At 43.1% G+C, this 25,073-nt stretch overlaps 1 protein-coding gene across 1 annotated transcript in view; it reads left to right on the plus strand.

The window, feature by feature from the left end:
* DMRT1 (doublesex and mab-3 related transcription factor 1) overlaps nucleotides 1-25,073 on the plus strand; it is a 317,866-nt gene that overhangs the window by 170,653 nt on the left and 122,140 nt on the right. Inside the window, exon 5 of the mRNA XM_073554127.1 lies at nucleotides 5,887-6,052. Coding sequence (XP_073410228.1) covers nucleotides 5,887-6,052 — 166 coding nt within the window. The remainder of the gene's footprint in view (nucleotides 1-5,886; nucleotides 6,053-25,073) is intronic.

Consider the following 25,073-nt stretch of genomic DNA (forward strand, 5'->3'; position numbering starts at 1 on the left):
TGCCACATGTTTACTTTACATCAGCACAATTTTGGAACCAAAATTTTTATTTGTTAGCAAGATATAAGGGTTAAAAGTTGACAAGCGATCTCTCATTTTTGCAACACCATTTTATTTTTACGGACCACATCACATTTGAAGCCACTTTGAGGGGTCTATATGATAGAAAATACCCAAAAGTGACACCATTCTAAAAACTGCACCCCTTAAGGTGCTTAAAACCACATTCAAGGAGTTTATTAACCCTTCAGGTGCGTCACAGGAATTTTTTGAATATTTAAAAAAAATTAACATTTAACTTTTTTTTCACAAAAAAAATTACTTCAGGTTCAATTTTTTTTATTTTACCAAGTGTAACAGGAGAAATTGGACTGCAAAAATTATTGTGCAATTTGTCCTGAGCACGCTGATACCTGATATGTGGGGGGGAACCACTGTTTCGGCGCATGGCAGAGCTCAGAGGGGAAGGAGCGCCGTTTGACTTTTTCAATGCAAAATTGGCTGGAATTCTGATCGGACGCCATGTCGCGTTTGGAGAGCCCCTGATGTACCTAAACAGTGGAAACCCCCCACAAGTGACCCCTTTTTTGAAACTAGACCCCCTAAGGAACTTATCTAGATATGTGGTGAGAACTTTGAACCCACAAGGGCTTCAAAGAAGTTTATAATGCACAGCGGTACAATTAAAAAATCATATTTTTTCCACAAAATGATCTTTTCACCCCCAATTTTTATTTTCCCAAGGGTAACAGGACCCTAAAAGTTATTGTGCAATTTGTCCTGAGTACACTGATACCCCATATGTGGGTGTAAATGACTATTTGGGCACATGGCAGAGCTCGGAAGGCAAGCAGCGCCATTTGACTTTTTTGGCTGGAATTGAGATCAGACACCATGTTGCGTTTGGAAAGCCCCTGATGTACCAAAACAGTGGAAACCCCCCACAAATGACCCCATTTTGGAAACTAGACCCCCCAAGGAACTTATCTAGATGTGTGGTGAGAACTTTGAACCCCCAAGTGCTTCACAGAAGTTTATAACGCCCAGGCGTGAAAATAACAAAAAAATTTTTTTCCACAAAAATGATATTTTTGCCCCAAAATTTTTATTTTCCTAAGGGCAACAGGAGAAATGGGACCCCAAAAGTTGTTTTGCAAATTGTCCTGATTAGGCTGATACTCCATATGAGGGGGTAAAACACTGTTTGGGTGCATGGCAGGGCTTGGGAGGGAAGGAGCACCATTTGACTTTTTCAACGCAGAATTGGCTGGAATTGAGATCAGATGCCATGTTGCGTTTGGAGAGCACCTGATGTGCGCAAATAGTGGAAACCCCCAATTCTAACCCTAGCCCTAACCCTAACCCTAGCCCTAACCCTAATGGGAAAATGGAAATAAATACATTTTTTTAATTTTATTATTTTTCCCTAACTAAGGGGGTGATAACGGGGGGTTTGATTTACTATTTATGGCGGTTTTTATGTTTGACAGCTGTCGCACGCTAAAAGACGCTTTTTATTGTAAAAATAGTTTTTGCATCACCACATATTGAGAGCTATAATTTTTCCATATTTTGACCCACCGAGTCATGTGAGGTCTTATTTTTTGCGGGACGAGTTGACGCTTTAATTGGTATCATGTTCGGGCATGTGACATTTTTTGATCGCTTTTTATTTTGTTTTTTGGGACGCAGAATTTACAAAAACCAGCGTTTCATGAATTTCTTTTGGGTGGTGCGTTTACGCCGTTCCGGGTGCGGTAAAATTTGTAAGGCGGTTTTATTCTTCGGGTCAGTACGGTTACAGCGATACCTCATTTAGGTCGTTTTTTTATGTTTTGGCGCTTTTATGCAATGAAAACAATTTTATATAAAAAATAATTATTTTTGCATCACTTTATTCTGCGAGCTATAACTTTTTTATTTTTTCGCTGATGATGCTGTATGGTGGCTCATTTTTTGCGGGACAAGATGACGTTTTCAGCGGTACCATGGATATTTATATGCGTCTTTTTGATCGCACGTTATTGCACTTTTTGTTCGGCGGTATGATAATAAATCATTATTTTTTGCTTCGTTTTTTATTTTTATTTTTTAAGGGGTTCGCTTAAGGGGTTAACTAATGGGACAGTTTTATAGGGCGGGTCGTTACGGACACGGCGATACCAAATATGTGTACTTTTATTGTTTTTTGTTTTTTTTATTTCAAAAAAATGAATTTATTGGGGAATATTTTTTTTTTTTTTTAATTTATTTGGCGATTTTTTTAAAATTATTTTTACACTTTTTTTTATTTTTTTTTAACTTTATTACAATGTCCCATGGGGGACATCACTGTCCTGTGACAGATCGCTGATCTGTCACATCACAGATCACTGTGACAGATCAGCGATCTGTCACAGGCACTGCACAGGCTTCCTCATGCCTGCGCTTTGCAGGCACTGAGGAAGCCAGCTTCCTGCAGGCCCCCGAAGGTCCCCGTCGCCATATTGGATCCGGGGACCTGCAGGAAAGGAGCCCCCGCAGCAGCGCTGCACATTGCGCTGCCGTGGGGGGCTCAGGGAAGCACGGAGGGAGCCCCCTCCCTGCCGATGCTTCCCTTTAACCCCCGGTACACCGCGATCGTGTTTGATCGCGGTGTGCAAGGGGTTAACGTGTCGGGGGCGGTCCGTGACCGCCCCTGACACATTGTGCCGGGTGTCAGCTATGATAATTAGCTGACACTCGGCCGCGATCAGCGGCGCTCACCACGTGGGCGCCGCTGATCGCGATGACGTAATATTCCGTCCATGGTAATTAGGTCCATGGTCACATGGACGGAATATTGCGTCAATTGTAGGTAAGGGGTTAATATCATCTCACAGTTGTATACTTAAACTTTAGTGGCTATTAAAATGGGGGACACCCCCCAAAAAAAAGACGTAGGGTCCCCCTATATTTAATATCCAGCAAAGGTTATGAAGACAGCTGTTGGCTGATATTAATAGCCTAGGAAGGGACCATGTATACTGCCACTCCCCCCATGCTAAAAACATCTCTCAGCAGCCCCAGAAAAGGTGCATATCTTAGATGTGCCAATTCTGACATTTAACCTCGTTTTACCATCTGAGAAAATAAAGAACCTCTTCCACAACTACCACAAAAGACTTCAAGTTGTCATTGATGTTAGAGGGGGCAATACACACAGAAATGGAGTATGTAAACTTTTGATCAGGGTCATATGGATGTTTTGGGTTGTCATGTTTTAAAAAGAGAAAACACAGTTGTTTTACATTAAATGGCTTCACCAAACCACTATCCATGAGTGGAGAAAAAGGGTTGGTGTTGTGATTGATATTCTCTGAAAAAAGGCCAAGAAAGCAAAAATTCTGCTGGGGTATGTAAACTTTTGAGCACAACTGTATCTTATCTATCCACAGGTGCTTCTCACAAAATTAGAATATCATCAAAAAGTTAATTTATTTCAGTTTTTCAGTATAAAAAGTGAAACCCATATATTAGATAGTCATTGGAAACAGACTGATATATTTCAAGTGTTTATTTCTGTTAATGTTGATGATTATGGCTTACAGCCAGTGAAAACCCAAAAGTCGTTATCTCAGTAAATTAGAATAATTAACAAAAACACCAGCAAATGCTTCCTATGCATTTAAAAAGGTCGCTTAGTCTGTTTTAGTAGGCTCCACAATCATGGGGAAGACTGCTGACTCGACAGATGTCCAGAAGTCAGTCATTGACTCTCCACAAGGAGATTAAGCCACAAAAGGTCATTGCTAAAGAAGCTGGCTGTTAATGGAAAGTTGAGTGGAAGGAAAAAGTGTGGTAGAAAAAGGTGCACAAGAAACAGGGATAACCATAGGCTTGAAAGGATTGTTAACAAAAAGGCCATTCAAAAATTTGGGGGAGATTCACAAGGAGTGGACTGCTGCTGGAGTCACTGCTTCAAGAGCCACCACACAGACGTATCCAGGACATTGGCTACAAGTAGACAACACCAGAAGCGTCTTACCTGGGCCACGGAGAAAAAAAACTGAACTGTAGTTCAGTGTTCCAAGGTGTTTTCAGATGAAAGTAAATTTTGTATTTTATTTGGAAATCAAGGTCCCAGAGTCTGGAGGAAGAGTGGAGAGACACACACTCCAAGCTGCTTAAGGTCTAGTGTGAAGTTTCCACAATCAGTGATGGTTTGGTGAGCCATGTCATCTGCTGGTGTAGGTCCACTGTGTTTTATCAAGACCAAAGTCAGTGCAGCCGTCCACCTGGAAATTTTAGAGCACTTCATGCTTCCCTCTGCCGACAAGCTTTTTGGAGTTGGAAATTTCATTCTCCAGCAGGACTTTGCACCTGTCCACACTGCCAAAGTACCAATACCTGGTTTAAAAACAACAGTATCACTGTTTGATTGGTCAGCAAACTCGCCTGACCTTAACCCCATAGAGAATCTATGGGATATTGTCAAAAGGAAGATGAGAGACCCCAAACCCAACAATGCAGACGAACTGAAGGCTGCTATCAAAGCAACCTGGGCTTCCATAGCACCTTAGCAGTGCCACAGGCTGATCGCCTCCATGCCTCTCCGCATTGATGCAGTATTTGATGCCAAAGGAGTCCTGACCAAGTATTGAGTGCATTTACTGAACATACATTTCCGTAGGCCAATATTTCGGATTTTAAAATAATTTTTTCAAGCTGGTGTTATAAAGTATTCTAATTTCCTGAGATAATGACTTTTGGGTTGTCACTGGCTGTAAGCCATAATCATCAATATTAACGGAAATAAACACTTGAAATAGTTCATGTTTGTAATGACTGTATAATATGAGTTTCATTTTTAGTATTGAAGAACTGAAATAAATTAACTTTATGATGATATTCTAATTTTCTGAGAAGCACCTGTATGTAATGTACTGTATATACATATATATATATATATATATATATATATATGTGCGTGTCACTGACATCTATATAGCTATCTATGTGTATATATCTATTCTAACCTGTCACTATGATTTTACTGTACGTGGCACATGAATTGCTGGACTTTCAAATGTGATCAGTGTGTAAAAATTGGACAGCACTTGCTTACGGATGACATACGGAGTACTATTTAGGGGTCATTCATCCGTATTACGCCTGTAAACTACGGACCGTATTTTGCGTCGGTTAGTGTGACCCTGGCCTTAAGACTATGTGCACACGATGCGGATTTGTTGCATTTCCGCAGCGGCTCACGCAAAAATGCTTCAAAAATCCAAAGGATTACTAAAGCAAGGTTAATCAATGGCAATCCTGAACTGTTGTGCACATGATTCGGAAATTTCCATCCTGATTTGCAGCGTTTTATTTTCCGCAGCATGTCAATTCGTTTTGCGGATCTGCAGCATTTTTCACAAATTGACTTCATTTGAGTCATTCAAATCTGCAGCAAAAACACAGGTGTGAAAAGGTTTACGGATTTGCTGTGGATGTGCTGCGAAAAACAGCAGATTTGTCAAAGGAACTAATGTCAGAAGGAGGAAGAGTTTGTGGGTGGAGGATATAGAATAGTGCCCATCTTTATTGAAGCACATCAACAATGGAGGTTGGACAAGGAAATTACATCACATATATATTTTAAGTAATATAGCTTTAAATAACTAACAAATCCGCAAGCAAAGCCTCAAAGAAATACGCATGTAAATCCACATCAAAAACGCATAAAATCCGCATTAAAAAAAACGTGGAATTTCCACTGCGTTTTTCTGTCAAGAGATGCAAAACCCGCACAGAAATTTCCGCAACAAATCCGCATTGTGTGCACATAGCCTAAGGCTTCATCTTTGTGATTTTGTGCATTACCAGTTTCTTACTTCCCAAATATCAACTTAGTCTCTTGTCTTTTTGTAGATGAAAAGCACTGATAACCGTATTCCAGGACACAACACAGGCTCCCAATACAGGCTGCACTCTTACTACCCACCCTACATGGGGCAAACTATGGCTACAACTGCTTGTGTCCAACCCATCTTTAGTTTTGAGGAAAACCTATCATACCCTGAAGTGAAAGCATGTGGTAAGTCTAGTTGTGTTACATGAAAACTTCACTGACCATGTGCAGTATTTGTATTGTTCCTTGTGCCACTGTAATGATTTCCACATCCTTTGCACAGTTAATTTACAGTGGGGAAAAAAAAGTATTTAGTCAGCCTCCAATTGTGCTAGTTCTCCCACTTAAAAAGATGAGAGAGGCCTGTGATTGACATCATCGGTAGACCACAACTATGAGAGTCAAAATAAGAAAACAAATCCAGAAAATCACCTTGTCTGATTTGGCAAGATCTATTTAGCAAATTATGGTGGAAAATAAGTATTTGGTCACCTAAAAACATGCAAGATTTCTGGCTCTCACAGACCTGTAACTTCTTGTTTAAGAGACTCCTCTGTCCTAGACTCATTACCTGTAGTAATGGCACCTGTTTGAATTTGTTATCAGTATAAAAGACACCTGTCCACAGCCTCAAACAGTCACTCCAAACTCAACTATGGTGAAGACCAAAGAGCTGTCTAAGGACACCAGAAACAGAATTGTAGCCCTGCTTCAGGATGGGAAGACTGAATCTGCAATAGGCAAGCAGCTTGGTGTGATGAAATCAATTGTGGGAGCAAAAATAAGAAAATGGAAGACATGCAAGACCACTGAAAATCTCCCTCGATCTGATGCTCCATTCAAGATCTCACCCCGTGGGGTCAAAATGATCACAACAACAGTGATCAAAAATCGTATAATCACATGGTGGGACCTAGTGAATGACCTGCATAGAGCTGGGACCACCGTAACAAAGGCTACCATCAGTAACACACTACGCCGTCAGGGACTCAGATTGTGCAGTGCCAGACGTTTCCCCCTGCCTAAGCTAGTACATGTCCAGGCCCGTCTGAAGTTTACAGAAGAGTATTGGTAGAATGTTATATGGTCTGATGAAGCCAAAGTAGAACTGTTTAGTAGAAACAAAACTCGTCTTGTTTAGAGGAGACAGAATGCTGAGTTGCATCCAAAGAACACCATACCTACTGTGAAGCATGGGGGTGGCAACATCATGCTTTGGGGCAGTTTCTCTGCAAAGGGACCAGGATGACTGATCCGTGTACATGAAAGAATGAATGGGGCCATGTATATTGAGATTTTGAGTGCAAACCTCCTTCCATCAGCAAGGGCATTGAAGATGAAATGTGGATGAGTCTTTCCGTATGATAATGATCTCAAGCACACTGCCAGGGCATCGAAGGAGTGGCTTCATAAGAAGCATATGATGGTAGTGTCCTCCAGATCTCAACCTCATAGAAAACCTTTAGAGGGATTTGAAAGTCTGTGTTACCAAGAAACAGGCCCAAAACCTCACTGCTTTAGAGGAGATCTGCATGGAGGAATGGGACAACATGCCACCAACAGTGTGTGCCAACCTTGTGAAGGCTTACAGAAAACGTTTGACTGCTGTCATTGCCAAAAAGGATATATAACAAAATATTGAGATGAACTTTTGTAAACTACCAAATACTTATTTTCCACCATAATTTGCAAAATAAATCTTGCCAAATCAGACAAGGTGATTTTCTGGATTTGTTTTCTCATTTTGACTCTCATAGTTGTGGTTTACCTATGATGTCAATTGCAGGTCTCTCATCTTTTTAAGTGGGAGAACTTGCACAATTGGTGGCTGACTAAATACTTTTTTTCCCCCACTGTATATGGTGATTCTTACTATTTTACATTCGCTAATAAACATTTACTGTAAAACCTCTCTAAAAGACCACCCGTTTGAGAAAATCACCCTGCTTCCTAATAGCACTCATAGACCTGTAACTGACGCAGCACGCTTTTCACTTCTTGGAAGCCACAGTCAATGTTGACCACTGCTTCTAAGCGGTCATATGGGGATCACTCTGTCATCCTACTGTACATGATTCTGGTATGGTTTTAATGTCAACATAAGTATTGCAGGATATTGTGCCTATGATCACACGCCATAGGGAATTAAAGAATTTAACATTAGTTAAAAAATGGAATAGAAAAAAAATATAATTTAAATCACAACACTTTTCCCATTACAAAAGTAAAAAAATCCCTAAAAACAAAGTTTGAACTTTGAAAGCCCAGAACTTTTGTTTGTCTTTTGTTTGCCTTCAAATTTTACTGTTACATCTCTATCTGTGTGACTTCTTTTTAGAGTGATAGGAAATAACTTGATGATATAGTAATATCCCTTTTAATGGCCATGGAACATATACTGTACACTTGTCCAGAAATAGTTTTGGCATTTTGGCTGTTTATATAACAGTATCTTATATGTTTCGGTAATCAATATGGGCTTACAGTGCAGACTTGAGGGTAGTCACATACTAATTGGAGTAGCTGCCTCTTTTTAAAGAGACCAAAAGTAAGTGGGCAATTACCTAAAAAGCTCCTTAATGGGCTACATGGGTTATTCCCTTGTTAACCCCTTTACCCCCAAGGGTAGTTTGCATGTTAATGACAAGGCCAATTTTTACAATTCTGACCACTGTCCCTTAAGGCCTGTTTCACACTTCCGTTTTTTCAAATCCGTCAAAATCCGTAAAAAAACGGATCCGCCATTTTTTGCAGGATCCGGTTTTTTTGTCCCATAGACTTCCATTACGGTTACCGCGGATCCGTCAAAAAAACGGATCCGTTTTTTTAAAAACGGATCCGTTGGCATCCGTTTCCGTCAAAAAAACGGAAACGGATCCGTTTGGCGGACACAAAAACGGAAGTGTGAAACAGGCCTTATGAGGTAATAACCCCGGAGCGCTTCCATGGATCCCGGTTGTTATTATTATGATTATTATTACACATTTATATAGTGCCATTTACTCCATGGCGCTTTACATGTGAGAACGGGAGATATAGACAAGTACAATAAACATGTGTAAGACAAGGGACGCAAAAGTACAGAAGGAGAGAGGACCCTGCCCGCGAGGGCTCAGTCTACAGGGATGGATGAGGATACACTAGGAGAGGGTAGAGCTGTTTGTGCGGTGGTTCAGTAGACTGAGGATCATTGCAGGCTGTAGGCTTGTTAGAACTGGTGGGTCTTCAGGTTCTTCTTGAAGGTTTCCGTTGTTCTGATATTGTTTTCTCGTGACATATTGTACTTCATGGTGTAACGCCGGTGTGTTTGTACCTTGCTTCTCTGGCGTTACTCTGCATGTCTTTGCTTTAACCCTTTGCTCCTCTCCCCTTAATGAGCTGGAATGCTGTTGTCAGTTACTTGTGTGGATGCTGCTCAGTTCCCGGCTCCGCTGCGTAGCCGAACATGCTTGTGTGGTTCCGCCTCGCTACATAACCACCCGCTTGTGCTGCCCCTGGCTGCCGCTGTGGAAAGCTAGGGTTGTAAGGTCCGCTGCACTGTGCATGACTTACCATGTGTGTTCAGGCTTGCAGCTCCTGCCAGGTGTCCTTTGCAATGCTGATTTGTGTCTGGTTGTGCTTAGGTTGTGCACGGCCACACCTTCCCTGCTTTTATGAGGAATTGGTGTGTGCTAGAGTTGCTGGTCCAGCCTATCGCTGTGAGGCAGCTCCTATATAAAGTTTCCCTGCCCTGTGGGGCATTGCCAGAGCTTCGCCTTAAGTCTCTGAGTCTTGCCATGTCTGTGTGGTGTTCAGCACGTGTCCTGCCTGCCTGCAATTCTAGGCAAGCTGATGCCTGTCTTCCGCCTCCTCTGGGGGCAGAATTCCCAGATCCGTTTCTGTTATCAGCCTTGGGACAGCTGATGTCTGCGTTCCTGGACTTATTCTGTTTATGTGCTTGGTACCAAAGTCCTTGTCCTGATTCCTGCTGTATGTTCCTGAAGTCCTTCTGTATCCTGAACCCTGTGCCCAGTGACTGGGACTCTTTGCTAACTGACTTTCTGTGATCTAACCTGGGATCATCTTGGAAGTAGGAGTCCAGTGTGTTTGCGGAGTTTCTGCTACTCTGTGTTCAGCTTGTTATTCAGTGTAATCCCCTGCCGGTTCCAGTTCAACCCGGCGGGGATTGCACCAGACGACTTGAGTTCCTTTTTAGGTCGCTGCCAGATGTCCGGAGCCCAATGACCATGGCCTCTTGTCCGCAGCTTGATAACCGCGGCCTGATGTCAAGTGTCTGACAACCACTTCTAGATGTCCAGTGCCTAACGTCCTCTGCCAGATGTCCGGATCATATACTTTCCTGCCCGATGCCTGGAGCCTGTCGATCACTGCCAGATATCGAGAGCCTGATGACTGCGGCCTCATGTCCGGATTCTGATGTCTGGACCCTGTCGATCGCTGCCAGATGTCCGGAGTCTGATCCCAGTGTTCTGATGTTCTAACTGGGATCCGAGTCCTGAGGTCCTGCCTGTGACCTGATGTCCGCCTGGAGTCTTGATGTCTAGATGTCCTGCCTGATGACCCGGGGTCCTGATGTGAGGTTTGTGCCCTGGTGTCCTGATGTCCTTCCTGATGTTCGCTTGTACCCTGATGTCCCGCCTGTGTCCTGTTGTCTCCCAATGTCCTGGTCCTCCAGCCTGTGTCCAGATGCCTGGTCCGTGGTACTGGTGGTCCAGCCTGCCTGGATCTAACCAGCCGATGAACTGTGTTGCCATGCCGGTGCTTCTATCCTGCCTGAGTCCCGATGTCCTGCCTGTGTCCTGTTGACTCCCGATGTCTGGACTGTGGTCCTGGTTGTCCAGTCTGTGTCCAGATGCCTGGTCCGTGGTCCAGCCTGCCTGGATCTAACCATCCGATGACCTATGTTGCCATGCCGGTGTTCCTGTTCTGTCCTGCCTATGTCCCGATGTTCCACCGGTTCCCTGGGGTCCACCCTGTGATGATGTCTGTCCTGGGTCGGTGTCTGATGTTCTCATGCTGAGCCTATGCTATGCCTGAGGCCTGAGAGAGAGGCCATTCTGATATGCCCGTGCCAGATGACCCTGGAAGGCATCAACCCGTGATGACCCCTGCCATCGTCTGACATCTATCCGAGGTCGGTGTCTGATGTTCTCCTGCTGAGCCTGTGCTACGCCTGAGAGGCCGTCCTAGTATGCCCATGCCAGATGACCCTGGACTGCATCAACCCATGTCTTCATGCCTTCGTCTGTTATCCTGAGACGTGTACCTTTCTCTGATGTGCGGAATCGGGAGCCTGGCATTGTTATGTTCGGTCTGTGTACTTTGATTTAATTTAAGTAAACTTTATGTTTCTACATACGTGAAGTTGCGCGGTGTCATGTAGTTCTGCCACCTCGTCCACATGCTCATCCACATGCTCAGCTACAACAGACCCTGCTCGCTGCCCTTCCCTAGTCTGGGTAGGTCCAGGTTACTCTATGTGGTCCAGTGGGTCCACATTCCGTCCCCACCTGGGACGTTCGCCCCACGTCGTCATGGTCGGGCGACGTGGAGGCGTCAGCTGGGCCGCGTCTGTGGTCGCAGCCGTAACACATGGTAGTGGTAACATTTATTTGATATAACTTGACTTTATTTGTGAAAAAAACTGAAATTTGGCGAAAACCTTAAAAATTTCGCAATTTTCCAACTTTGAATTTTCATGCCCTTAAATCATAGAGACATGTCACATAAAATACTTAACAAGTAACATTTCCCACATGTTTACTTTACATCATCACAATTTTGGAAGGGAAACTATGACTTTTTCAATGTAGAATTGACTGGAATTGAGATCAGATGCCATGTCGCGTTTGGAGAGCCCCTGATGTGCCTAAACAGTGGAACCCCCCCAATTCTAACTTCAACGCTAACCCCAACACACCCCTAATTCCAACCCTAACCACAAACCTAACCCTTACACACCCCTAGCCCTATTCCCAACCCTAATCCTAACTTTAACCCCAACCCTAACTTTAGCTCCAACCCTAACCCTAACTTTAGCCCTAACCCTAATGAGAAAATGGAAATAAATACATTTTTTTATTTTATTTTTCCCTAACTAAGGGGGTGATAAAGGGGGGTATAATTTACTATTTATAGCAGGTTTTTATGTTTGGCAGCTGTCACACGCTAAAAGACGCTTTTATTGCAAAAAATAGTTTTTGCATCACCACATTTTGAGAGCTATAATTTTTCCATATTTTGGCCCACAGTCATGTGAGGTCTTATTTTTTGCGTGACGAATTGACGTTTTTATTGGTACCATTTTCGAACACATGACATTTTTGATCGCTTTTTATTACGATTTTTGAGAGGTAGAATTAACAAAAACCAGCAATTCATGTATTTCTTTTGGGGTGGTGTTTATACCGTTTCGCGTGGTAAAATTGATAAAGCAGTTTTATTCTTTGGGTTAGTACGAATACAGCAATACCTCATTTATATAATTTTTTATGTTTTGGCGCTTTTATACAATAAAAACAATTTTATATATTTTTGCATCGCTATATTCTTCGAGCTATAACTTTTTTATTTTTTCGCTGATAGCGCTGTATGGCGACTCTTTCTTTGCGGGACAAGATGACGTTTCAGCGGAACCATGATTATTTATATCCGTCTTTTGATTGCGTGTTTTCCACTTTTTGTTCGGTGGTATGATAAAGCATTGTTTTTTTTACTTCTTTTTTTTTTTTTAAGGGGTTCACTAAAGGGGTTAACTAGTGGGATAGTTTTATAGGGCGGGTCGTTACGGATGCGGCGATACTATATATGTGTACTTTTATTTTTGTTTTATTTACATAAAAAATGTATTTTTTGGAACAATATTTTTTTTTCATTATTTAGGAATTTTTTAAAAATATTTTTACACATGTTAATTTTTTTTATCTTTTTACTTTGTCCCACGGTGGGACATCACTATATAGTGACAGATCGCTTGTCTGACACTTTGCAGAGCACTGTGTCAGATCAGCAATCTGACAGACAGTGCAGGAGGCTTGCCGGTGCCTGCTCTCAGCAGGCACTGGCAAACCTCCTCCCCGCAGGACCCGGAAGGACCCCGAGGGATGTGATCGCGTTGTTCTGAGGGTCTCAGGGAAGCACGCAGGGAGCCCTCTTCCTGCGCGATGCTTCCCTATACCACCGGAACGCTGCGATCATGTTTGATCAGTGTGCCAGGGGTTAAAGTGCCGGGAGCGGTCCGTGACTGTTCCTGGCATATAGTGCCTTGTGTTAGCTGTGAAAATCAGCTGACACCCTTCCGTGAGCGCGGCTGATCGTGTATGACGTACTATTCCGTCCATGGGAATTATGTCTCAGGGCACATGGACGGAATAGTACGTCATATGGCAGAAAGGGGTTAAAAAAATGAACATTTAACTTTTTTCACAAAAAATTTACTTCAGGTCCTTTTTTTTTTTTTTGCACCCCAAAAGTTGTAGTACAATTTGTCCTGAGTGTGCTGATACCCCCATAAATGCAGGTAAAATACCGGTTTGGGCGCATGGCCGGGCTCGGAAGGGAAGGAGCGCCGTTTGACATTTCAATGCAAAGTTGGCTGGAATTGAGATTGGACGCCATGTCACATTTGGGGAGCCCCTGATGTGCCTAAACAGTGGAAACCCCCCACAAATGACACCATTTTGGAAAATAGACCCCCTAAGGAACTTATCTAGATGTGTGGTGAGCATTTTGAATCCCCCCAGTGTTTCACAGAAGTTTATAACATAGAGCCGTAAAAATAAAAAAATTTTTTTTTTTATAAAAATGATATTTTCACCCCAATGTTTTTTTTCCCAAGGGTAACAGGATAAATTGGACCCCAAAAGTTGTTGTGCAATTTGTCCTGAATACGCTGATACCCCATGTGTGGGGGTAAACCACTGTGTGGGCGCACGGCAGAGCTTGGAAGGGAAGGAGCGCCGTTTTACCTTTTAAATGCAAAATTGGCTGGAATTAAGATTAAACGCCATGTTGCGTTTGGAGAGCCCCTGATGTGCCTAAACAGTGGAAACCCCCCACAAGTGACACCATTTTGGCATGACACAGGCAGACATAGGCGGAGCTGAATGAAAAAGGTGCGGCAGTGGGCAGGGCTTAACGGAGGAAGTACGCAGCCCTCCGCAGCTCTGCCCAACGCAAGTGTGAAACCAGCCTTAAACATTTAAAAGAGCACAAATATATTGAAAGACACACACAAAATAAAACACCCTTAACAGGTATTAAATTAGACCGCATGTAATGAATACATATATCCTGGTATTCATATATCCTAAGCTAGATAGCAAATATTCTGAACCATATGGAAGATTCTTTGTGTATAACGTAATATTTAACGCCACCTTATTGTTCTATCCACAGCAATACAGAAAATGGTATAATATAAATGTTAAGGAAAAGTCTCGCCCAATTCCTATGTAGCTACTCCAGCATTCTGGTAAATATTCTATATAATGGAGCCCAATACTTGATATCTGAAGATGTTGGCCATGTGTATTCTACTAACTTGTTTCCTCCTAACTGGGATTTATAAGGGGAATTTTAAATATCATGCTTTGTGCCTTCGTTGTACATCATCAAGCGTCCCGCCGCCAATCACGGTATCCGGAACCAAATGCATCTCTCTGCAATGGACTTACCCCGGAATGCCGAACATTGCAACAGACTTCCCTGGAAAGTCTGTGTTCCAAGTTTAGCTCCAGACACTAACTGTGTGGTATGAGTTCCGAACTTTTAACTTTGGGTTCGCTCATCTCTACTCATGATCCAAAGCACATCACATCCTCTGTAACATGGTGGAGACAGTATGATGCCACTGTCATACATGGCTTCCAAATAGCACTGGGTCCCTATTGTTTATTGATGATATGATTGTAGACAGAAGCAGCCGGATGAATTCAACCAAATGCTGCAAGGCTGGTTAGGCGGCACTTCACAGTATAGTTGACAATAGCAGAAAAGAAAAAATAAACCAGCTCACCCTTCAGAAAATGCAGTTAGGGGAGAAGCAGTGGCGTAGCGTGGGGGGGGGGGCGGTCCGCCCCAGGCAGCACGTGTGTGGGGGAGGCGCGGCTGGAGCACATGTATAATATGTATAGCACTGACCCCCTGTACGGCAGGTGAGACAGTGGCTCCAGGAGGACCCTGTGATAAGCCGCACCGTGGAGCAGCCGGTAACGATACACAGAGCTGCTGTGATCTACTAAGCGTCCTGTCTCTTTATCACAACGCGAGCGCTGCTTTATCGATTGCTCTGCCTTCGTTTACATGTGCCTGCTTGATTCAGCTCGATTGCTCACGTCTGGATCTGAGTGTACAGCGTGGGACAGGGAATAACAAGAGAACCGATAGCTGCTTTTTCCGGTAAGTGGTTCCGGGGCTCCCTGGTTTACGGTATATTCCCAGCAAGTGATGTAATAGGGAGGTCTGCAGCCGTCAGTGGGAAGCTGAAGATTCAGTTTGGGCTCTTGTTGTAGTAGCTGGGCCTGTGCCCGGTACTTACAGAGTCAGGGTGCCCGTATGCCCCAGGCTTGTGCCCTGTCTTGCTAGCAGTTTTGCCGTGTACAGTACTTACATTGCACTGGCAGCTGTGCATTCTGGGCAGCAGTGTGTGTGGTATTAGGGGGGCTGGTGTGCTGGCTGAGTGGTCTTCAGTCTGGGGGCGGGTGGCATAATGTAAGGGTTTCACCCAGTGGGACTTACTCTGCCTTTTCCTTTGGACCTTAGTAGATATGATGTTCACACCATTCCCTGTATATATTCATGTTGTGTGATTCCATCATTCTGCAAATGTACATTTTCCTGCTTGTGCCACTGCAGCGTCATCTAATGAAAATAAACGGTAATGTGCACGTGGGGTGAATGATTGTGCACTGCTCACCTAATTTGTTTGTGTGGTACAGGCACAACACTGGATCCATCCACAATGCAGCTCCAACCACTACGACCACTAGTTCTAAGGCTCGTAAGTGTTGAAGACAACCTTGCTGCACAGACCTTGCACTGTCAGTGGGTGTAATGTGTCCAGAGACTGGTTAGAAAAATAAATTTTATTGAAACAACACGTTTCGGAGATGATCTAACTCCTTTATCAGGTTACATTAAACACAATGTCAGCTCTGATACATTTAGAAATAAGTATTTATATAACATGTATTGATAAAGGGCAGAGGTGTCATCCTGTTTAAATGTACATGATGAAGGAGTTGGATCAGCTCCAAAAGGCATTGCTTCAATAAAACTTATAATCCTTTCTCTGGACATCTCACATCCACTGGCAGTCGCCAGTCGATGCCGAAATATTTTTTTTTTTCTTCACTTCAAGGTTAACTGCAGCATCATTATCAGAGAAATCTATGTCTCAGCTGCCCTGACATTCACACTGGTGATTTTGGGACTCTTATTCTTGAGATTAGTGGGAATCCTTAAAGTTAGACCCCCCCCCTGCAATCATATAATTTATCCTGTAGGAAGGTCATAAATGTGTATTGGAAAACGCTTTAGGGAAAAATGTATTTCCTTCATGCACCTGCTAGTGTCCGTATATTGGGGCAAATAAGGTGTCATTGTTGACTTGTGATGGTTCAAACTTCACTATTAATTTCTGAATTCATTCAGTCATGAAGAATATTTTTAAGTACAACAAGTACATCACATGGATAAGACAGAATATTTCAGTGCTTCTGGTGACAATAAAAGGACGTTTGATACTCTGATTCTCTCAAGTCTTTATCGAAATGCTGCAGAACCAGTCTAAGGGATCTTCCACACATCCTCACAGTTCAGGTACCAGAAAAAACAGTACCAGAGATATCAGTGTACGTGTGTGTGTGTAATACATGCGCCACCCGTGTGCTACATCAGTGTTACACGTACCAGTGCCTGGGAAGCAGCGGTACTGTTTTTGCTGTTCCCTGGTGCCGGGTGCTGACGACCGCTCTCATCAGTCTCCCCTGCTCTGCTGCCGATCAGCACTAGCAAGGGAGAATGTTGATAGTTGTTTTGAACTGATAATAGCGAGAGCAGGGGTGACTGACGGGACTACTCCTCCCATAAGTCTACATCTACTACCGCTAATAACAGTGAGATCAGGTAGAAGCTGATGGTGTGAGGGGCTGGCGAAACACACCAAATAATAAAGATGGTATAAGGTGTGTTCGCAGCCCGGGGTCCACCATGCAGAGATGGAGAACTGCTGCTCAGTAATGGCGGAAACTATATGGTGTTGTACTAACTAGACACCGGCGGGTTAATCGCTGACCCGGTGTGTACAAAAGCGGGCTCTGTTACCTCACAGAGCCGCACTACCGGTAAACATAAATGCCGAAGCCTGTTCAAGCTCACAGAGCTCGGCAATGAGGAGCGCTCTGCAAATGGTCACAAAACTCAGCCCCAAGTACATGGGCTTAGAGTCCCTCTAGACCTGCAAAGCGCGCGGCGCCTCAACTGCAAGGCCAGCAGTAGATACACTACAGATATAGCGCGCAAGTGTGCGCAGCACCGCTCAGGCGGACACCAGTAATCGCCCTGGGTTGGGCTAAGATAATAAAACAACTTTACCCAAGTTTCGAAAATAATTTGTACTTTCTGGGTTTTTTTCTGTCACATTATTAAAAATTATTATTAAAAAAGCCATTAGGTCTTCATCCAGCATCATCAAGCTAATACATACATACATATATATAGAGAACTGCAAAAAGATGAAAGTCTAGAAATTTAGAAACAATAACAGCAGAATTAGTAGCAGACTAAAAATGAGATCTGTGAGTGTAGTGTGGGCTCTTCGGATGCTTCCGGATTATCAACGACCAAAGGGGCGGCAAATTTTTCGACCGCCCCGGGCACCATAAATAGTTGCTACGCCACTGGGGTGAAGCCTGTGATCAGCGTCATTGTATGGCGACTAATGAATGCAAAAAGGAAAAAAGTGATCAAGCTTCCAATCCAGGTAACATTTTAAAAAAGTATCTTTTATTGTAGATGATTACAAAAGGAGAAATGTGAGTAATGGTACATACGGTGAATAAGGTGTGTAGGGGACATGGGAAAAATCATGCTGCAACCAAAGTCGTTTCGAACTCACACTGCTTTCTTAGACTGTGATCAGCGCCATTGTATGGCGACTAATGAATGCAAAAAGGAAAAAAGTGATCAAGCTTCCAATCCAGGTAACATTTTAAAAAAGTATCTTTTATTGTAGACGATTACAAAAGGAGAAATGTGAGTAACGGTACATACGGTGAATAGGGTGTGTAGGGGACATGGGAAAAATCATGCTGCAACCAAAGTCGTTTCGAACTCACACTGCTTTCTTAGGCTTAAAACCAAGTCTATGAAAATTTGGTTCAACTTGGTTTCTCAACAAAAGTTTCCCCTATCCCCACCTCATTCTACATATTTCTGATATGACAAGTCATTCTACACTTTTAGCATTTTACAAATAACCTTTTTTTTTCCTACCTGGACCTAGAATCTGGATCGTCCTTCTATTCACACTATAACTGTACCAATAAAAACTATAGCTTCACCTGCAAAAAACAAGACCTCACATAACTACCAGAGCGCAGATGATAAAATTCAAAATTGTCGAGTGCTTAACCCCTATCTGACAAGCATCTTATATGTACTGCTCTGCGGGAGCTGCGTTCCCGCAAACAGCAGCACAGAGGGTACAGCAGCACAGGGGGTACAGCGTACCGATCACACGGCCTCACGCTAAGTGACGCAGCGATCGGGTGCGGGTTTGAGCTCTGTGTGGGAGCTGGCACCCCGCAGCAAAACCCACGATCGGTGCTTGCACCGAACGCAGACATTTAACCCATCTAATGCTTCTGTCTTCCAAAAATCGGAATAGAAAGCAATCAAAAAATGTCATGTGCCTGAAAATGGTACCAATAAAAATATCAGCTCGTCCCACAAAAAATAAGCCATAACATGACAGTTTGAAATATGGAAAAATTATAGCTCTCAAAATGCGGTGATGCAAAAATAGGTTTCACAATAAAAAGCGTCTTTCAGGGTGTGACAGCAGCCAAACATAAAAACCCGATATAAATTTGGTATCGCTGTAATCGCACCGACCCGAAGAATAAAGTCCCCTAATCACTTATACTGCATGACGAATGGCGTAAAAAATAAATAAAACCAATTCTTCACATGCTGTTGATTTTTTCATACTGCCTCCAAAAAGTCACAGTAAGGCTTGGCGCACATTTATCCTGCGCTATGCGCTAATCGCCTACACCGGGGTTTCTGTGTAAATCTCTGAAATACGTGATTCAGACGGAATCTCTGGCAGAATATTCCCTATAATGAGGCAGATGGAGGCACTGTGGATGCCATAGGACCTGTGATCTAGCGGTGTGCGTTTTTTTAGGATTGCATAAAAGGTGCTGTCGGCGACAGTTTTGTGTACATCTGAAAAGAAGGACACCACTGAACAGAGGCCAGATGGAGTCCAGATTAACTCTCCCCCCTCATTATAGTGAATGGATCCATTGGGGGTTGCATCTGTCACATCACTCAGAGATTTACAAGGAAACCCCAATGTAAGTGCTCAGCGTAGAGCGCCGGATAAATGTGATCAAAATGTTATGATAAATGTTCTCAATAAAAGCTTCAGCTCAATCCACAAAAAAGCAAGCCCTCACTCAGGTCTGTCATCTATTAACGGAATTATAGGGAGCTTCCACTTTACTAGTAGCACAAAGGCTTTGGAAAAGCTAAATGGCTTCTGGCCCCCCCAGGAGAAATTCAGCAATTTCTCCACTCCCAATTCCAAATGCCCCCCCCCCCGAGCCCCAGTGTGCCTAAACCACAGTCAGCGCCCACATGTTTAGCATTTCTGTAATGATGAGAGCCCACCTAATTTACAGGTGCGTGGCTCCAGAAGCATGAGCTGGGCATAATGTACTGGTCACTTCTTCAGTGGCATTTTACAATTTTCACTCAGCAACATCCACTGCTGCTTGTTTCTGGAAAACACTCATGGAGTCAAACTCGTCACTAGACCTGTAGATAAATTCCCAAAGGCGAATAATTTCCAAAATGGGGTCACTTGAGGGGGATTCTGCTTGTCTAGCCCTTAAGGGCTCTGTATATGGAGTCCTCAAACTATGTTAGGAAAATCTGTACTACAGGAGGCAAATAGCGCTCCGTCCCTCTCGAGTCACTCCGTATGGCTAAGCAGTACTGTACAGCCGCATATGAGGTATTTCTACTTTCAGCAGAACTTATTGGAGAAGTTTTGGTGCCATTTTTACAGTTTTCCCAGTATGAAAATGTAAAATTTGGGGCTAACACTATTTTGGTGGTAAAAATTAAAATAATTCTTTCTTCACTTCCCAATGGTATAAAATTCTGTGACAAACCTGCAGTGTCAATATAATCACTGCAACCCTAGATGAATTCATTGAGAAGTTTAGTTTGTAAAATGGGGTCGCTTATGGGGGGGTTCTCCTGTTCTGGAACCTCAGGGGCTCTGCCAATGTGACATTGCACCCACCAGTTCAGCAAAATCTTCACTGTAATATAGTGCTCCTTACCTTCTGAGCTTTGCACTGTGCCTCAAAAGTAGTTTTTGACCACATATTGGGTATCAGTGAACTCAGAATAAATTGCAAAACATTCTTTGGGGTCCATTTTCTCCTGTTACCCTGGTGAAAATACAAAATTTTGAGCTAAAAAAGATTTTTGCGGGAAAAATGTGATTTTTTCTTGTTATTTTCACGGCACAACGTTATAAACTTCTGTGAAGTACCTGTGGGTTCAAGGGGCTCAATTCACATCTAGATAAGTTCCCTAAGGGGTCTAGTTTCAAAATCGTGGAATACAATGCAAATAGTGGTTTAATAAGGTACAGTACATACAGTAACGTTTCGGTCTATATGACCTTCATTAATGTACCCTAAAAATCACTGTGGTTCCTATTGTCAGGGCAAAAAGAGAATTCGTAGCTACTGTAAAGAGATGGCTTGGGGCCGGTTTACCTTGGGAGGTGCGCAGTGCAGGAAACAGCATGGACACGGCATCTGCCGCGAGTCACGAGTGCTCGCGACTCGCGGCGGATGCCGTGTCCATGCTGTTTCCTGCACTGCGCACCTCCCAAGGTAAACCGGCCCCAAGCCGTCTCCTTACAGTAGCTACGAATTCTCTTTTTGCCCTGACAATAGGAACCACAGTGATTTTTAGGGTACATTGATGAAGGTCATATTGATCGAAACGTCACTGTACCTTATTAAACCGCTATTTGCAGTTGATTCCACGTGTGTGTGCCAAGTTTATATATAGATTTGTCACGGATTGGGGATCCTACCTGTGCACCACAATTAGAGAGTTGTGCCATCGGTTTTGCTTTTACTAGTTTCAAAATCCTGTCACTTGTAGGGGGGTTTCCTCTGTTTAGGCACATCAGGGGTTCTCCAAATGCGACATGGCATCCGCTAAATACTCCAGTAAGGGCAGAGACACACTAGCTTTTTAAAAATCAGTCCGATTTTGATGCAGGAGAGTCGGCGAGTGTAATGCGAGTGTCATGTGTTTTTTGTGCGAGCACAATAATATTTTTCACACCTAGCATCCAATTTACATCCGAATGCAGTGTGATTGCTATCAGAGTGCAATGCGATTTTAACATGAGCCTTTACATACAGCAGTTCTCTGTCATTTACACATCGTGTTAAAACGAAATATTCTTCAAAGCACACACACACATATGTATATACTGAATATATATAATATCTATTTATTTAAATATATATATATATATATTGTGATAAAACACTCCGGGATCGCCTTTGCTGGGGTCAAAGGTCACGTGCGTTTAGCATGAAACTCAGGCGCACAGCTGGGGTCCGGGTATAACTGACACTGGGTCAGGTTTATTAAAGGTGAAAGCAATGCATAAAGGAAAAAAACAAAACAAATCCTTGCCTATCCGGCACTAACTAAACAAGGTACAACTTAACTACCAACTGGCGGGCTTCTCCCGTCCAGTCAAACCACAGTTACAGTGGGCACTGCTTTCACTCACGTGTGTCTCTCACACAGACAGGCTCTCTGTGTCCCCAGGCTGAGACACTCAAACAACCACCTGGCATCCTTTTATATCCGCCTCCCATTATTCATTAGTAACCAGGTGAGATACTGACTAGACTAGGCCACATAGGAAAAGTATCTGGGCGAGATATACCTGCCCACATCCACTATTCCCACATGATTCTCACATATCCCCCCCCTCTGCTCAGACCACTCCGGTCGAGCAATGACACCCGCCAAACAGTGCACTCGGGACAAGGCATCTGCATTCCCCATCTGTACCCCTGGGCGGTGCTCCACCGTAAAAGTGTAGGCCTGCAGGGCAAGGAACCACCGGGTCACCCGGCTATTCCGTTCCTTGTGCAAGTGCATCCACTTGAGAGGGGCATGGTCAGTGATCAGCTTGAACTTTCGGCCCACCAGGTAATATTTGAGGGCCTCTAGAGCCCACTTAATGGCTAGGCACTCTTTCTCTACGACTGCATACTTTTGCTCATGTTTATTCAGCTTCCTGCTGAAATAGAGGACTGGGTTTTCCAATCCAAAATAAGGAAGAGGAACAGCATCCGGTCTGGGTGAAAAATTGTATCAAAAATTTATTCTGCCAGTATAAAATACAACGTTTCGGCCATATTGTGGCCTTTTTCAAGTATAACATAACAGTACATATGGTGGCCTTTTATAGTGTGGCACAGCCAATCACCATCTAGGTAACACCCATCACAAAGAATCTATATATAAAATACATATAAATACATCCATCAGTTACATGTATATTCAATAACACAGCTTATCCAATCGTTAACAATGATAATCATAATCATATTAAAGATATTACAAAAACATCTCATATATAAACATCAATCCCCAAATCAGCCCACCAATAGTCGTAATGCATCAAAGGTATCCATAGAAATAACACACCAATCCCTTGCAGTAATACATATCCATATATGAACCGCCAATCCCTAGTCACATAATAGTGGTGCCAACCCCAATGGACCAATCCTGTGTGGACTCACAAATCCCTATATCGGCAGAGTTCCCTCTCCCCATATGACAGCATCAGCTAGAGCCAGGTCACATCAGGAGCGCAGCCTGATGATGCGCGCTACATGGCCACAGCGAGCGCGCCACCCATCCCCGCCCAGGCCCGGTCACGTGAAGACTCCATCACCGAACACCGCGCATGCGCGGTGCTATGTGAGGAATCAGCCACACGACCCGCCCACCGGGGAGGACCGCGCACGCGCAGAGGCCCAGAGCGCGCGATCACATACAACACTCCTTTGTAAACCCGCACATGCGCTGGTAGATAAGAGCAAATGTAAAGCCACATTTAAATTAATGAGTCCACACGAATAGACCAAAGATGCTCCCAAAAAAAAGACATTTAGAATCTAAAAACCACATCCATGGTAAATTTAATAATATTCCGTACTTCATGAGATTCATAAATGTTGTATGTTATATAAGGAGCAAAACTGGGATATTTACAAAAAAGAAAAAGAAATAAAGGAAAAGAAGAGAAAAGAGGGCACGGGGAATGGCAGGCAAGAAACAACGACAAAATTCAAAAAGGACAACATCCTCTTCATGATTTCAGGACTGTTCAGTCCCCGTGTCCTCCACTCTTTCAAATGTATCACCTATAGACACTAAAAAATAAAAAATATTTAATTAAAAAACCATAATGGCCACATAAGTAAATATATATCCTAACAAAGAATAATGGCACAAGATGAGGGATTAGGTGACACAAGTATGCAAATTGTAATCCAAGTTCAAACCCCTTGGTTGCAACGTATCAAGAATCGATATCCATCTCAACTCCTTTTTTTTCAGCATCTTAACCCTATCACCCCCACGTCTTAATACAGGAACCCCATCTATCACTCTAAATCGTAACTGATTCACCGAATGTCTGCATTCTAAAAAATGCTTCGGAATCGGCAACTCCACTAGTTTAGTCCTAATCATACTCTTATGCTTACTAATGCGAGCCCTAATCTCCATAGTAGTCTCTCCTATATACATAAGCCCACATGGGCACAAAATCAGGTAAATCACAAAACTTGACGAACACGTATACCTCTCCTTGATAAAAAACTTTTTTCCAGTTCGAGGGTGATTGAAACTGTCACCTTTTAACATATTACCACAACAGGCACATCCCAAGCATGGAAAATTGCCCATCTTCGGAGGACATATTGTCCTTTGTATGTTAACTTTTGATGAACCAATATCTGACCTTACCAATCTATCTTTAAGATTATGTCCACGTCTATATGAAAGTAATGGCCTATCCACAAATTCTGATATCTGGGGTAGACCCTTCTGTAAGAGGCTCCAATGTTTGTTCAAGATACCTCCAATCCTGCCACTAACTGGACAATATGTTGAGACAAAAGGAACTCGTCTCTTAGGCCCTTTGATTTGCTTACGGTTAGAATCCTCTACCGATATATTTTGAGCCTTAACTTTATAAGAATTAACTCGATCCATCGGGTAACCCCTGTTAATAAATTTTGTACACATCTGATCCAATCTTAGGTCCAACTTATCATCCTCTTTAACAATCCTCCGTACACGTAGCATTTGACTCCATGGTAGTGACTCCACCATCCGTCTTGGGTGATTACTATCAAATACCAACAGACTGTTCCTATCTGTCTCTTTTATAAAAAGATCGGTATATAGAAACTCATCTTTCTTATAAACCAACGTATCCAAAAATTGGACCTGATCATAAGAGTAGGTCAGTGTAAACTTCAACTCAGAGAATACATTGTTCAATTCATTTTGAAAATCAAGAAGATCTTCCAGACTACCATCCCAGATACAAAAAATATCGTCGATGTAGCGCCACCAGGCCCGGACATGGCACCAGTGGATGGAATTGTACACATACCGGTCCTCGAATACCGCCATATAGATGTTTGCATAAGTTGGGGCCACATTGGACCCCATGGCGGTACCGCGCAACTGTAGGTAATAATCATCCCCAAAGAGAAAATAATTTCTCCTGAGGATGAAACCTAACAGTGCTAGGACCAGCTGTGCACACTCTGATGCCATGTCCGAGCCTGTCAGCACCACATCGACGGCCTCCAAACCCCTATCATGCTCAATAGAC

Source organism: Dendrobates tinctorius, unplaced genomic scaffold, assembly GCF_039654945.1.
Source record: "Dendrobates tinctorius isolate UK_male_01 unplaced genomic scaffold, ASM3965494v1 ptg000207l, whole genome shotgun sequence".
Classification (NCBI taxonomy): Eukaryota; Metazoa; Chordata; class Amphibia; order Anura; family Dendrobatidae; genus Dendrobates; species Dendrobates tinctorius.